Genomic DNA, 12,186 nt, shown 5'->3' with positions numbered 1-12,186 from the left:
TACTAGGATAACTAAATAAAAAAGAGAGAAAATAGCAAGTTTGGTAAGGATATGAAGAAATCAAAACTCTCAAACACTGCTGGTGGGAAGGTAAAATGTGTAGTTGCTTTGCAAAACAGTCTGGCAGTTCCTCAAAAGGTACATACCCAAAAGAAATGAAAACATAGCCATACAAATCTTACAGACAGATGTTCATAGTCACATTATTCGTAATACCCCAAAAATTGAAACAACCCAAATTCTAACAACAGATAAATGGATAGATATATTAAGTGTGATATAGCCACACAGTGAAATATTATTCAGCAACAAACAAATGAAGTGCTGATATGGGCTACAACATGGATGAACTTTGAAAACATTACAGTAAGTGAAAAAAGCCAGTCACAAAAGACCATAAGTTATATAATTGCATTTATATGAAATGTCCAGAATAAGCAAACCTATGGAGACAAAAAGTATGTTATTGGTTACCTAGGGCTGAGGGTGGGGTGGTGGAGTAGGGCATGACTGCTGATGGGTACTGAGCGTTTTGAGGGGGTTAATGAAAATGTTTTAAAATTAGATCGTGGTGATAGTTATGTGACAGGCCTATCACTCTCATAAATTTTTCATTAGTCTTTGAAGAAAAATATGTAAACATGCATGTAACATGAGAATTTCTAAAGTAGAGCTTAAAACTTTTTGGAAAAGTTTGACAAAATATATCACATGAATTCAGATTTGCCTTAATGCCAAGAGTCATATTCAGACAGGAAAAAGGAAACTTACTTTGATCTCAGGTAGAAAAACAGATTGCTTTGAGTTTTATGTAGCTGTAGACTTTTAAAATGTCTTACTAAAAGTGATTTGGAAAATTACACCTTTGGTTTAATTATTGGTGACTACACCGTCATTCTCTTATCCTTGTGCATTAAACTGTTTCCACAATCAAGTTTGTGTAGATCCTGAGAAGTTATGGAAAACAATTATGAGAGTCTGATTGTTATTTTTCACCTTTATTTAAAAACTAGCATCTGAACACTTCAAAGCTGTCAATGTGAATTGATTTGACCAAGATCCTTACAGTTAAGTTTTGTAACTAACTAATGGTATTGGTCTTTAAAATAGGTAACATGTTTCCATGACTGTTACTTTGGAGGCAATAATTTCGTCAGCTCTTGTTTAACAAATTGAATAAATCAAAGGTCCATAGATTAAAAAAAAAAATCTTCCCACAAAATACCCAAGTCCTGCTGATTTCAATGATGAATCTATAAACTAAGGATGAAATAATAGCAACCCTACACAAACTCTATCAGAAAATTAAGGAGGAAGGAACACTTCTGAACTTCATTTTATGAGGCCTGTATTACTCTGATACCAAAGCTACAAGAAAGAAAACTACAGACTGATATTCTTCATGAAATTAGACAAAAAATTCCTTTAAAGATTATTAGCAAACTAAATCCAACAACATATAAAGAAGATTAAACACTGTGACATAGGGAGTTTATCCCAGGATAATAAGGTTGGTTTAACAGCTCAAAATCAATTAATGTAATATATCATATTAGTAGAATAAAGGATTAAAACCACATGATCATCTTAATAGTTATAGAAAAAACATTTGAAAGAAATCTATCACCCGTTTTTGACAATACATCTGACATCACACTTAATGATGAAAGACTGAAAGCTTTTCCCCTATTATCAGAAATAAGGCCAGGTTTTCCACCTTCACCATTTCCATTCAAAATTAACTTTGACTCATTGTCTAAAGAAATTAAAGACATCCAGAGCTGAAAAGAAAAGTAAAACTATTTTAGTTCACAGACAATGTGAGGTTGTGTATAGAAAATTCTATGGGATTTACCAAAAAATTTCTAAAATTAATAGGTAGCAAGGTCACTGAATACAAGATCTATATACTAAAATCAATTGATTTCCTATATAGGATAAATTATCTAAAAATAAAATTGGAACAATTCCATTCACAAGAGCATTAAAAATAATAAAACATTTAGGAATAAATTTAGCAAAAGAAGTTCAAGACCTATACATAAAAACTGCAAAACATTGCTGAGGGAAATTAAAGAAGATTCAAATAAACATAAGTTATGCCACATTCATGGATTTAAAGACTCAATATTTTTAAAACAGCAAATTCCCTAGATCAATGTACAGATTTAGTGCAATTCCTATCCCAGCAGACTTTTTTGAAGACATTGTCAAGGTGATTCTCAAATTTATATGAATGTGCAAAGCATCTGGAATAGAGAAAACAAATTTGAAAAAGAACAAATTTGGAGAATTTATACTACCTGATTTCAAAACTTCATTAATTGACACAGTATGGTATTGGTGTAAGGACAGACCCATAGATCAATGGAACTGAAGTGTGCAGAAATACATTCTCATGTTTATGATAGTCAATCAACTTTTGACAAAGACGCCATTACAGTTCAATGGTGGGAGAGGATTGTATTTTCAGCAAATGGTGCTTGAATATATGTGATAAAAGTAAACTTATGCCCTTATCTCTTACCGTGTACAAAAAATAACTCCAAATGGGTCATGACTGAAATGTGAGAGTGAAAACAATAAATGTTTTTAGAAGAAAGCGTAGAAGACAATCTTTGAGACCTTGGATTAAGCAAAGATTTCTTAGAAATGACACCAAAAATATTATCCATTACAAGAAAAATTGATGAATTATACTTCATCAGAATTAAAGACTTTTACTCTTCAAAAGACACCATTAAATAAAAATAAAAAGATAAGCCTAAGGCTGTGAAAAAATATTTGCAAATTGTATCTCAGGAATACATAAAGAACTCTAAAAACAGTAATAAAAGGACAATAATGAGAAAACAGGAGCCTAATTTACAAAAACAGCACAGTATTTACAGATGGCTAATCATGTGAAAAGTTGCTCAGCAACATTAGTCATTAGTGAAATGCAAATTAATACAATATGGCTGATTATTTAGAAGATTTTTCAGTGAGTTTGTCTGGGTTCTGGTTTTTCTTTTTTCACTAAAATTAACCCCCAAATAGGGGGGCAGAGAAGTATATCACCCTTCCCAGAAATTCTGCTCTTGTAAGGAGAGGATTCTAAATGCCACCTCCTTTGCCTCTGCCAGGTTGTGACATCCATCGGCGAGCTGGTGGAAGTGTGTTCCACACAGATCCAGTCTGGATGGAGGCCCCTGTTCAGTGCCCTGGAAACAGTGCACAGCGGGAACAAGTCTGAGGTGAAGGAGTACCTGGTTGGTGACTACTCCATGGGTAAGAATGTTTGGATGAGTCTTGCTATAGAGCATTAGTTCTCTGTGCCAAGTTTCATGCTATCAAAAAAAAAAAAAATTGAACAACAGGGAAAACAGACATTCAGCCATGTTTTATTAGCCAGAAGTCATGTGACACAGCAGGGACACGAATTCTGCGTTCCGCCAAAGCTCCAAGAGCTCCTGAGCATTGTCGGGCCCTGCTCTCACTGACAAGTGGACAAAAGGCAGAGAAGCTCCTGTTGTTTCACTTACATGTTGTAGTGTTGACTTCATTCCCAAAGCCAAAAAGAAAAATATTATCCACTTGCTTGTAAGAAGCAGAAAAGTATCATAACACAGAGAAATCAGAATTGGAGAGATTAGGTCTGGCTGGGAATGGATGGACACCATGAAGCATGCCCCGGGCCCAGGGATGTTGTCTCAGAGGTCCCCAAGACCACTCCTATCTTCAGAAACCCACTAGGACTCATGGGACCCAGCATATAGTTATGCTAAAAGATTTGTTACACAGCTCAAGTCTAAGATTTATTTTGTTAATGTAGTAAAGACGTAGATTATAAGGTAAAAAGACACAGAATCTGGAGAAATCTATGCATTGGCTTCCATATGGTCTTGCCCTCCCACGAAGGATCACACAGAGCACACTCTTCCCCCAGCAGTGAAAACAGGGCAACATGTTTGCAATGTTTCTACCCAAGGAAGCCCATCAGAGACCTAACCGTGGGCTGATCATGTAGGCACCCTCTGTCTTGCACATACCAAAATTCCAGACTCCCGGAAGGGAAGCAGGTATTCAGCATGAACCATATTGTTTGCACAGTCTTGGCACACTGAACTACGCTTATCAGTTAACTGTGGCCTGGGAATGTTCTGAGAGCCAAGTTCCTGGATGCCAGCCAAAGGTTAACCAAGCAAGCCTTTCTAAAAGATAATGGTCTCAGGTCTTCTATGTTAACTCTTTTCTGCACAGAGATGAATAAATTTGTATATACCATCAGAGGTTTATCTAAAGCTGCCCTGCCCCTCCCTGTAGATATTCTACAATTATCTGTGCAGGAGTATTACAGTAGCCACATAGTTGACTGCCCTATAGACCAACACATTGCCTCAGCCCTGAATTCAGCCAGCTTTGCCCTCGTTTCTCTCCCAAGCTGTCTCTTCCTAGCCTTCCTGGGGCTTCCCTGGAGGCAGAGCTGAGAAGGACAGCGTCAGAGCCAAGGCAGTGGCCCAGTCAAAAAGCCCGGGCCTTTTCTCCAGTAGATCTTTCCCAAGGCTCTGCGGAAGGTTCTGGGAATATGGGAAACCTGAAGGGTAGAAATTTACTGTCTTAAAATTCTACAATCTTCCTCCCTCAGGAAAAGGCCAAGCTCCAGTATTTGATGTATTTGAAGCTTTTCTCAATACCGACAACATCCAGGTCTTTGCTAACGCAGCCACTAGTTACATCATGTGCCTTATGAAGTTTGTCAAAGGACTGGGTAAGTGGAGTCCTCCATGGCTGAGGACCCTTTCCAGGGTGGTTTTGTGTGGGCACAGACTGCCTGGAACAGGCAGGCGTCCTGGGGTGTAAGCAGATGGTGGGGTACTGTGTACCCGAAAGTAGAAAGCTTACTGCGAAAGTAGATTGGATCTTGCCCAAGGTTGATACCTTTTATTGTGGTCATGGAATATCTTGTAGCATATTTTCAATCTATATTTTATAACAATTTCATTCTCAAAGAATAACATCAACCTCATATTTGCCCTATTTAAAAAGGTTCTCAGGCTCCTGATCTAAGAGCTCTCCATGGTGAGACTTTCAAAACTTTTAAGTTTCTTCTAAAGTTGTGATTTAACTAATTAACCTTCTCATTCATTTCACCCCAGATAAACCTGTCCTATATAAAAATCTGCTATAGCAGGTCATGTTATATAGCAAGAATCTATTGTATTAAAATGTTCCTAAATTAAGTATAAAATTAGGTAGGTAGTTCCTAAAACACGAGGCCTCAATATGGGGGTTGGGCGGGGTTCTACACTTCCAAATTATATTTACAATTAATAAAACCTAGGGCAGGAGGCATTCTTACTTTTGCTAAGCAGCTGGGAAATTAACTCAGGCTGCTAATTATGCGACATTGAGGAGACTAGTTGTCTGCATAAGGACAATTATTGAATATAATATTGAATATTCTGAGACTGAAAATTCTAATTTTATTCTGATTTTTAAATTCTAATTATTAAAATATTCATGTGATTATGGAGGCTGAGAAGTCCCATGATAGGCTGTCTTAAGCTGGAAAACCAGAGAAGCCGGTGGCATGGCTCGGTCCAAGTTTGAAGGCCCCAGAACCAGGGAACTGATGATGTAATTCTCAGCCTGAGGCCAAAGGCTGGAGAACCTCAAGTTCTGATGCCTAAGACAGGAGAAGTGTGTCCTGGCTTTGGAGAAAGAGAATTTGCTTTTCCTCTGCCTTTTGTTCTATCCGGGCCTCAGCTGATTGCATGGTGGCCTGTCACCTTGGGTTAGGATGGATCTTCCTACTCAGTCCACTGACTCAAATGCCAGTGGCTTCCAGAAACAACCTCACAGACACACCCAGAAATAATGTGTTACCAACTATCTGGGTATCCCTTAATCTAGTCAAATTGTCACCTAAAATTAATTATCACGTAGAAGATGTTTAAAACAGGTTCTATTATTTTTCATCTGTGAATCATAAGGTGGAGGTATGTGTTTGGGGTTTGAGGGTCAGTGGAAAAGGCAGAGCCCCCAGTATAGCCATAGAACCTGCATACTGCCTGGCTCCAGGGAGTACCATCGGCATAGACTTGGATGTATAACACAGCAGCCAAGTAAAAAACTTGGGAATACCCGCTGTAATCATGGGTAGGAAATGAATTTATTTTTTATTACCATCTGTTTATTTCAACATGAATTTCACCTGGTCTGTGTTTTCATATTATAAGGTATATTAATCTAAACCAGGAGTTGGCACACTGTGGCCCACATGCCAAATCTGACCCATTGACAGTTTTTATGAATAAAGTTTTATTGGAACACAGCATGCTCATTTGTCAATGGCTGCCTTCATGCTACAACAGAGCTGAGAAGTTGCAATAAAGATAGTAAGACCTACAAAGCCTAAAGTATTTAGTATCTGGATTTTTGCAATAAAAGTTTGCCAACCCCTAATCTAAAACATAAGCTATGTTTCTTTTTTTAAAAGGAGAAACATGCCTCTTTGCTTCTGAATTTTAACTAATGCCTAGTAATTATGTCTGTTTACCCACAAGGGATGGTGCTAGTTGCTACAATTATAATTAGAAACAATTGTAGTACTGTGAAATGATTTTATTAAAAGTATAGAGATAGATTCATTACAAGAAGAAAAATAATAATTGTTACTATTCCTATAGAAAATCTAGATGCCCCTCTACAGATGTGTTAAATGTCTGGATGTGTACAAAAAACAGAAATCATTTAAATTCAATTAAGTAGTCTCTGTCCCCAAGCCCCAGATGTTTAGACTCTTCCCAGAGTCCTCATTTATCATCACCATTTAGTGCTGTGTATTGGCAACAATGGAGGTCCTTTTCCAAAGAAAGAAGGAGTGCTTCGTTCCAGTCCAATCCAGGGCTTGTCTCTGGGACTGTCCGTTGTCATCAAAGCTTCAGAAGTCACACCATCCAATAGCAGGGCCTGGAGATGTCAATTCCAGTGTGTCCATGTACAAAGGAACCACCATTCAGTTACTGAAAGTAACCATAAAAGAACATGGAAGAAATGTTCGTTGTTTAGTGAAAGAGGGGGAGTTACAAAACAGTCATAATCCCAACCAAATAATATGCATAGTTTGGTCCCAACTGTATCTAACATACACACATGCAGTGGGGAAAAAAAATGCCTGAAAGGATATTTCTCAGGATTTTCCCCGGGGTTGTGCAATTGAGGGTAATTTTTCTTTTCTATTTTAGTAAATATTTGGTGAATTAATGCAGTGTGAATAAATAGGTCTTCTGTTATAAGGAGGCAAGCGAGGGTAACTTTGTTGGTCTCTGTCCCCCCCACGGCCCCAGGGGAGGTGGACTGTAAAGAGATTGGAGACTGTGTCCCAGGACCAGGAGCTGCGTCCACAGACCTGTGCCTGCCAGCCCTGGATTACCTCAGGCGCTGCTCTCAGGTACGCGGAGACCCCCCCCTCCGAGCTCCCAGCCAGAAACCTACCTTGGAAGATGTCGGTCGCTGAAGCCCGGGAGGAATGCTTTCTGCTGTCTCCGAGGACATTAGGGCTCAGATTTGGAGTATAAATTTTTGCCCCTACCTTTCCCACAAAGAAAAGAAAACAATGAAAACATGCTAGAACACACAGTTGGGTCCTGAGATCCCTGAACCTTCTCCTTCACGCTCTGTAATCTCTATATTTGCATAATCTCTGTATTTGCATCTGGCTGTAGGGGAAGGGGTCACGGGGTCATGGGAAATCTTCCTGATAGTCCCAAAAAGTAGAGGGCGGGGGTGCAAACAGTGAAAAGGGACATTTAAAAAAGAAAGAGGGGCATGTTCAATCAAGACCCAATAAAGAGAGCCACTTTATTGTCTTATCAAAGTGAGCAGTGACCGTCACACACTTTGCCCTTTCTGCTTCAGTGGCCGACAGTGCTACCTGCTGAAGCCCTTTCTCCTCTAGGCTGCAGTGACAGCCCTCAGTCAATAGTTTCTCTCCTGTCTTCCCAAGCGTGTCCCCAGGTCTCTTCTGGGCTGTGTTTTTACCTTTTCCCTCAGTGGCAGCATTAAGCCATGGCCTCAGGAAGACATGCAGCCCTGACTTCTCCCTCCAGCTGCCTCCCCTTCCACCCTCAGATCCTTCCCTCCAACCCACTGACTTTCTGCCCCCCAAATACACCAGCTCATTTCCGACCAGGGCCATTGCTGCTCCTTCTGCCTGGACACACTCTCCCCAGATTCTGTGTGACACTCTGTATCTGAAACATCACCTCCTCAGAGAGACCAGGGCTAAAAGATCTGGCAGCTCCTGCCAATGTTCCCCTCACACCCCATCACTCTTTCTAGTGCCACCTGTTCACTTTTTCCTATAGCATTTATGTCAGATTTTATTATTTGTGAAACAATTCTAGTCTGTAAGACCCATGAGAACAGGAGTTTTGTCTCTCTTGCTCACAGCTGTTTCCCTGGTTTCTAGAACAGTGTGGGCATGGCAGACACAATTCCAATTCATGAAGACAGAAGGATCCTGGGGAGTTTGTCCCAGCAACAGGGATTCCTGGGGGCCCAGGCCCTCATACTGAGAGGGGAATAAAGAGCCCAGGGCACTCTGTCAGCTCTGAGACCTTCATCTCTCCCACCTGGCCCTAAAGTCCTCCCTTTCCCCATTCTTGCCCCTGTGTTTCCTTAGAGGTTGAGTCAGGGGAGGGGAAATCAATCTGGTATCCCATGCCCCTGCAGACTCTTCTCAGTGATCCCCGTAGAACATTTTTTCCCATAGGCAGAAATTCTTGCCATATCCCATGGTTCCCTTGGTAGGTTTCTAAAAGTCTGTAAAATTCGTATGTAATTAAAACACTGAAAAATTATTCATAGGGTCTTTTCCCCAGTTTTTTGTTGCCATTGAATGCTTGCTGTTTCATCTGTTTCATGGGATGAATGCTTCCTGTAAGCCACCTTTGTAAATCCAAATTACAACCAACTTTGAAATTTTTATACATTGGGAGCTTCTCTAGTTTCCTGTCTCCCTTTAGTACTGGTGTATAATTTCATTGTTCTTTAACACCCAGAGTACAGCTTTTTCCAATATATAATTGCAGTTTTTTTTTTCATTTAGTTATTGGCCAAAATCTACAAAATGCCCTTGAAGCCAATATTCCTTAGCGGGCGACTTGCTAGCTTGCCTCGAAGACTTCAGGAGCAGTCAGCCAGCAGTGAGGACGGAATTGAATCCATCCTGTCTGATTTTGACGATGACACTGGTAAGTTAATTGATTGGACTAAACCAGGTTAATCTCTATGTTCATATGCCCAGAAGCTTAAGCCATAAATTAAGTAGCTTATAGATTGTCTTAGTCCTTTTGGTGCTGCTGTAACAGAATTCTTGAGATTAGGTACTTTATAAAGAAGAGAGATTTATTTCTTATAGTTCTGGAGGCTAGAAAGTCCAAGGTTGAGGGGTCTGCATCTCGTGAGGGCCTCCTTGCTGCATCATCCCATGGCAGAAGGGGAGGAGAGCACTAGAGGGAGGGAGGGAAGGAGCTGGACTCCTCCTTTAATCAGGAACCCACTCCCAAGATAATGATATTAATCTATTCAGGAGGGCAGAGCCCTCATAATTTAATCACCTCTTAAAGGTCCCAGCTCTCAACACTGTTGCATCGGGGATTATTTCCAACATTTGAACTTTGGGGGACGCATTCAAACTATAGCATGTATCATAAGAATGGGCTTCTGTTTCTGTCTTTTTAAAAATAATTTTATCATAACAAGTCTATTTAAAGTTTCCATGGATTTTCGAAAATGCATCACTTTACAATAGATGCCTTCAGACCCATCCTTGTTAGATGGGTACAGATTTGCAGATTCCACTAAATGTAGTTTCTAACTATGAATTCTCTTGACTTTAGCAAATTGGAATGAAGTTGTATTGGTGCCTGGGCACTTAAATTGGCTGGTAATTGCCTTAATATATTTTAGAAAACACAATCATTATATAATTACTTCCTGCAGGACTATTTGGTTAGAGACTGGGGAAATTAAGCCATTACTAAAGAAAGAATCTGTGACTGGTGAAGCTGAAGGCTCATGGAAAGAATAATTTTAACAAATTTTTTTCAAATTAGGTCCCATGTAATCTGTGAATCAGAGTTCAGTATAGTAACTGGATAATTTTCAGATGGATTAACTCATGCTTATGCCTGCTGTCTTCTATCTAGAAGACTCTGTCCTGTTCTCCATCTAGAAATGGAAATCATACCCTCAAATAGGTCTAGTTTCTGGACATAGTTTTTTTTTTCAAACCCTTGCAAAAAGCACTTTTTAGGGGAAGTTTTATTTATTTATTTTTTATTTTGCTGTTATAAATTCATTTATGGGGGTGGCTGGAAGATTTACAGTTTTCAGTGGAGATTATTAACAGTAAAACTTCATGAGTTCAGATTAGTTGTGAGGAAGAACTATAGGAGAGAATAAATAATATAGAAAACAAAGTATTGAAAATTGGCTAGATGTTGCCTAGTAAAAGTTTCAGTTTAATGATTAATTTTTACTTAGCATTTTAAACCTCCAACCCAGATAATTATAAGCCGGAGCTAATGTTGTTTATTTATAATACATTATTTAAAACAGTTCTAAACAGTTGTGTATGTAACAGTGAGCATTCCTCTTCCCATTTGTGTAAATCATTAATCGATTTTTTTTTTTCCGAGGAAGCCCATCTTCTAATGGATAAAGTTCAGTCAAGCACCTATTTTGAGTTTCCCACATAATCAATTCATTCAGGACTTTAAAGTGATAATTATATGTGAAACATAGTAGATCATAGAAAAGAATAAAAATAACAGCTTTAAGTACTTAGTATTAAAAATTAAACAATTCTCAGCATTAACATATTCTCAGATACTATTCCTCTGGTTTCCAAAGGCAAATAATTACTTTTTCCCCCTATAGAAATTCCAAATATATCCAAAGCTAGATAGCATATACAAAATATATACACATACAGATACACATATATAGAATACATAAAACTGGACAGAATAGTATAATGTACCCATCACCTGCTTTAACTATTATCAATTTATGGCCAGTCTCGGATCATGTATATCTTTTCTTTCTCTTCTTCCCTACCCGCTCTCTCCCTCTCTCTCTTCCTCCATATTACTTTAAGGCAAATCTCAAACATAGCATTTCATCTGTAAATGTTTCAGTTTGTGTTCTTTAAAGATAACAAATATAATCACGATGCCATCAACACGCCTGAAAATTAACCATAATTTATAGATTAGAAGTTACAGGGACTAGAGTGAGGGAGAATGACTGCTTAATGGTTAGAGAGTTTCTGCTTGAGATGATGAAAAGTTTTGGAAATAGTAGTGATAGTTGTACCATATCATGCATGTAATTAACACCATTGAATTACACACGTTAAAATGGCTATTTTTTTATATGTATTTACCACAATAAAGTTATTTTGTAAAAAAAAGACAGAGCAAGGCAATGGAAATAGAAGGATATTTTGTTTTTTGCTATCATCAGCTCCCAAGAAATCTGACAGTCTTTTCAATGCAGTAGAATTTACATACCATATCACCTTTGTATTAAAGGAGGAGAAGAAATGGGAGCACTTTCTTTTCCTTTGTCAGAACCTGTAAATCATAATCTGTTCATGTTTATGGGCACTGAAGGCTAACACATTGGGTGATGTCTCACCTCTGTATAGCACTTGACAGTTTATATTCAATGTTTAATCGAATCTTGTGACAATTCTACATTATATCTAAATGGATTTCACAGAGGTCTGCTTTTTGGTTTCCAGGTCTGATAGAAGTCTGGATCATCCTGCTGGAGCAGCTAACAGCGGCTGTGTCCAACTGTCCCCGGCAGCACCAGCCACCGACCTTGGATTTACTCTTTGAGCTGTTGAGAGATGTTACCAAAACACCTGGTGAATATTCTATGTCTGTTTTAAGGGGGTGTTGTTATACATAAAATTTTTTCAGGAAGGTATTTGTGCAGGTGTCTACCTGCTTTCATTGTTTCCTAGACTTGGCACAAAGCTTCACACATAAAATATGCTAAATAATTATTTGTTGAGTGGTTATGATGAAGTGATGTTTAAGATATATCCCACGTGGTGTTTGCATTTCTTCCCAGAAGTCCATTTACAAATATCGTGGCCAGTTAGTTGGGTATGCAGGAGCCCCA

The 12,186-nt window shown here is 38.6% G+C and overlaps 1 protein-coding gene across 1 annotated transcript in view; it reads left to right on the top strand.

Moving 5' to 3' along the window:
• Nucleotides 1-12,186, top strand: part of ARFGEF3 (ARFGEF family member 3) — a 119,964-nt gene that overhangs the window by 92,376 nt on the left and 15,402 nt on the right. The window contains exons 21-25 of the mRNA XM_012650498.1: nt 3,126-3,270; nt 4,628-4,750; nt 7,332-7,435; nt 9,095-9,239; nt 11,798-11,926. Coding sequence (XP_012505952.1) covers nt 3,126-3,270; nt 4,628-4,750; nt 7,332-7,435; nt 9,095-9,239; nt 11,798-11,926 — 646 coding nt within the window. The remainder of the gene's footprint in view (nt 1-3,125; nt 3,271-4,627; nt 4,751-7,331; nt 7,436-9,094; nt 9,240-11,797; nt 11,927-12,186) is intronic.

Source organism: Propithecus coquereli, unplaced genomic scaffold, assembly GCF_000956105.1.
Source record: "Propithecus coquereli isolate 6110/MARCELLA unplaced genomic scaffold, Pcoq_1.0 Scaffold329, whole genome shotgun sequence".
In the NCBI taxonomy this organism is placed as follows: domain Eukaryota; kingdom Metazoa; phylum Chordata; class Mammalia; order Primates; family Indriidae; genus Propithecus; species Propithecus coquereli.
The sequence above is the reverse complement of the archived record's forward strand: the minus strand, read 5'-3'. Positions and strand labels throughout refer to the sequence as shown.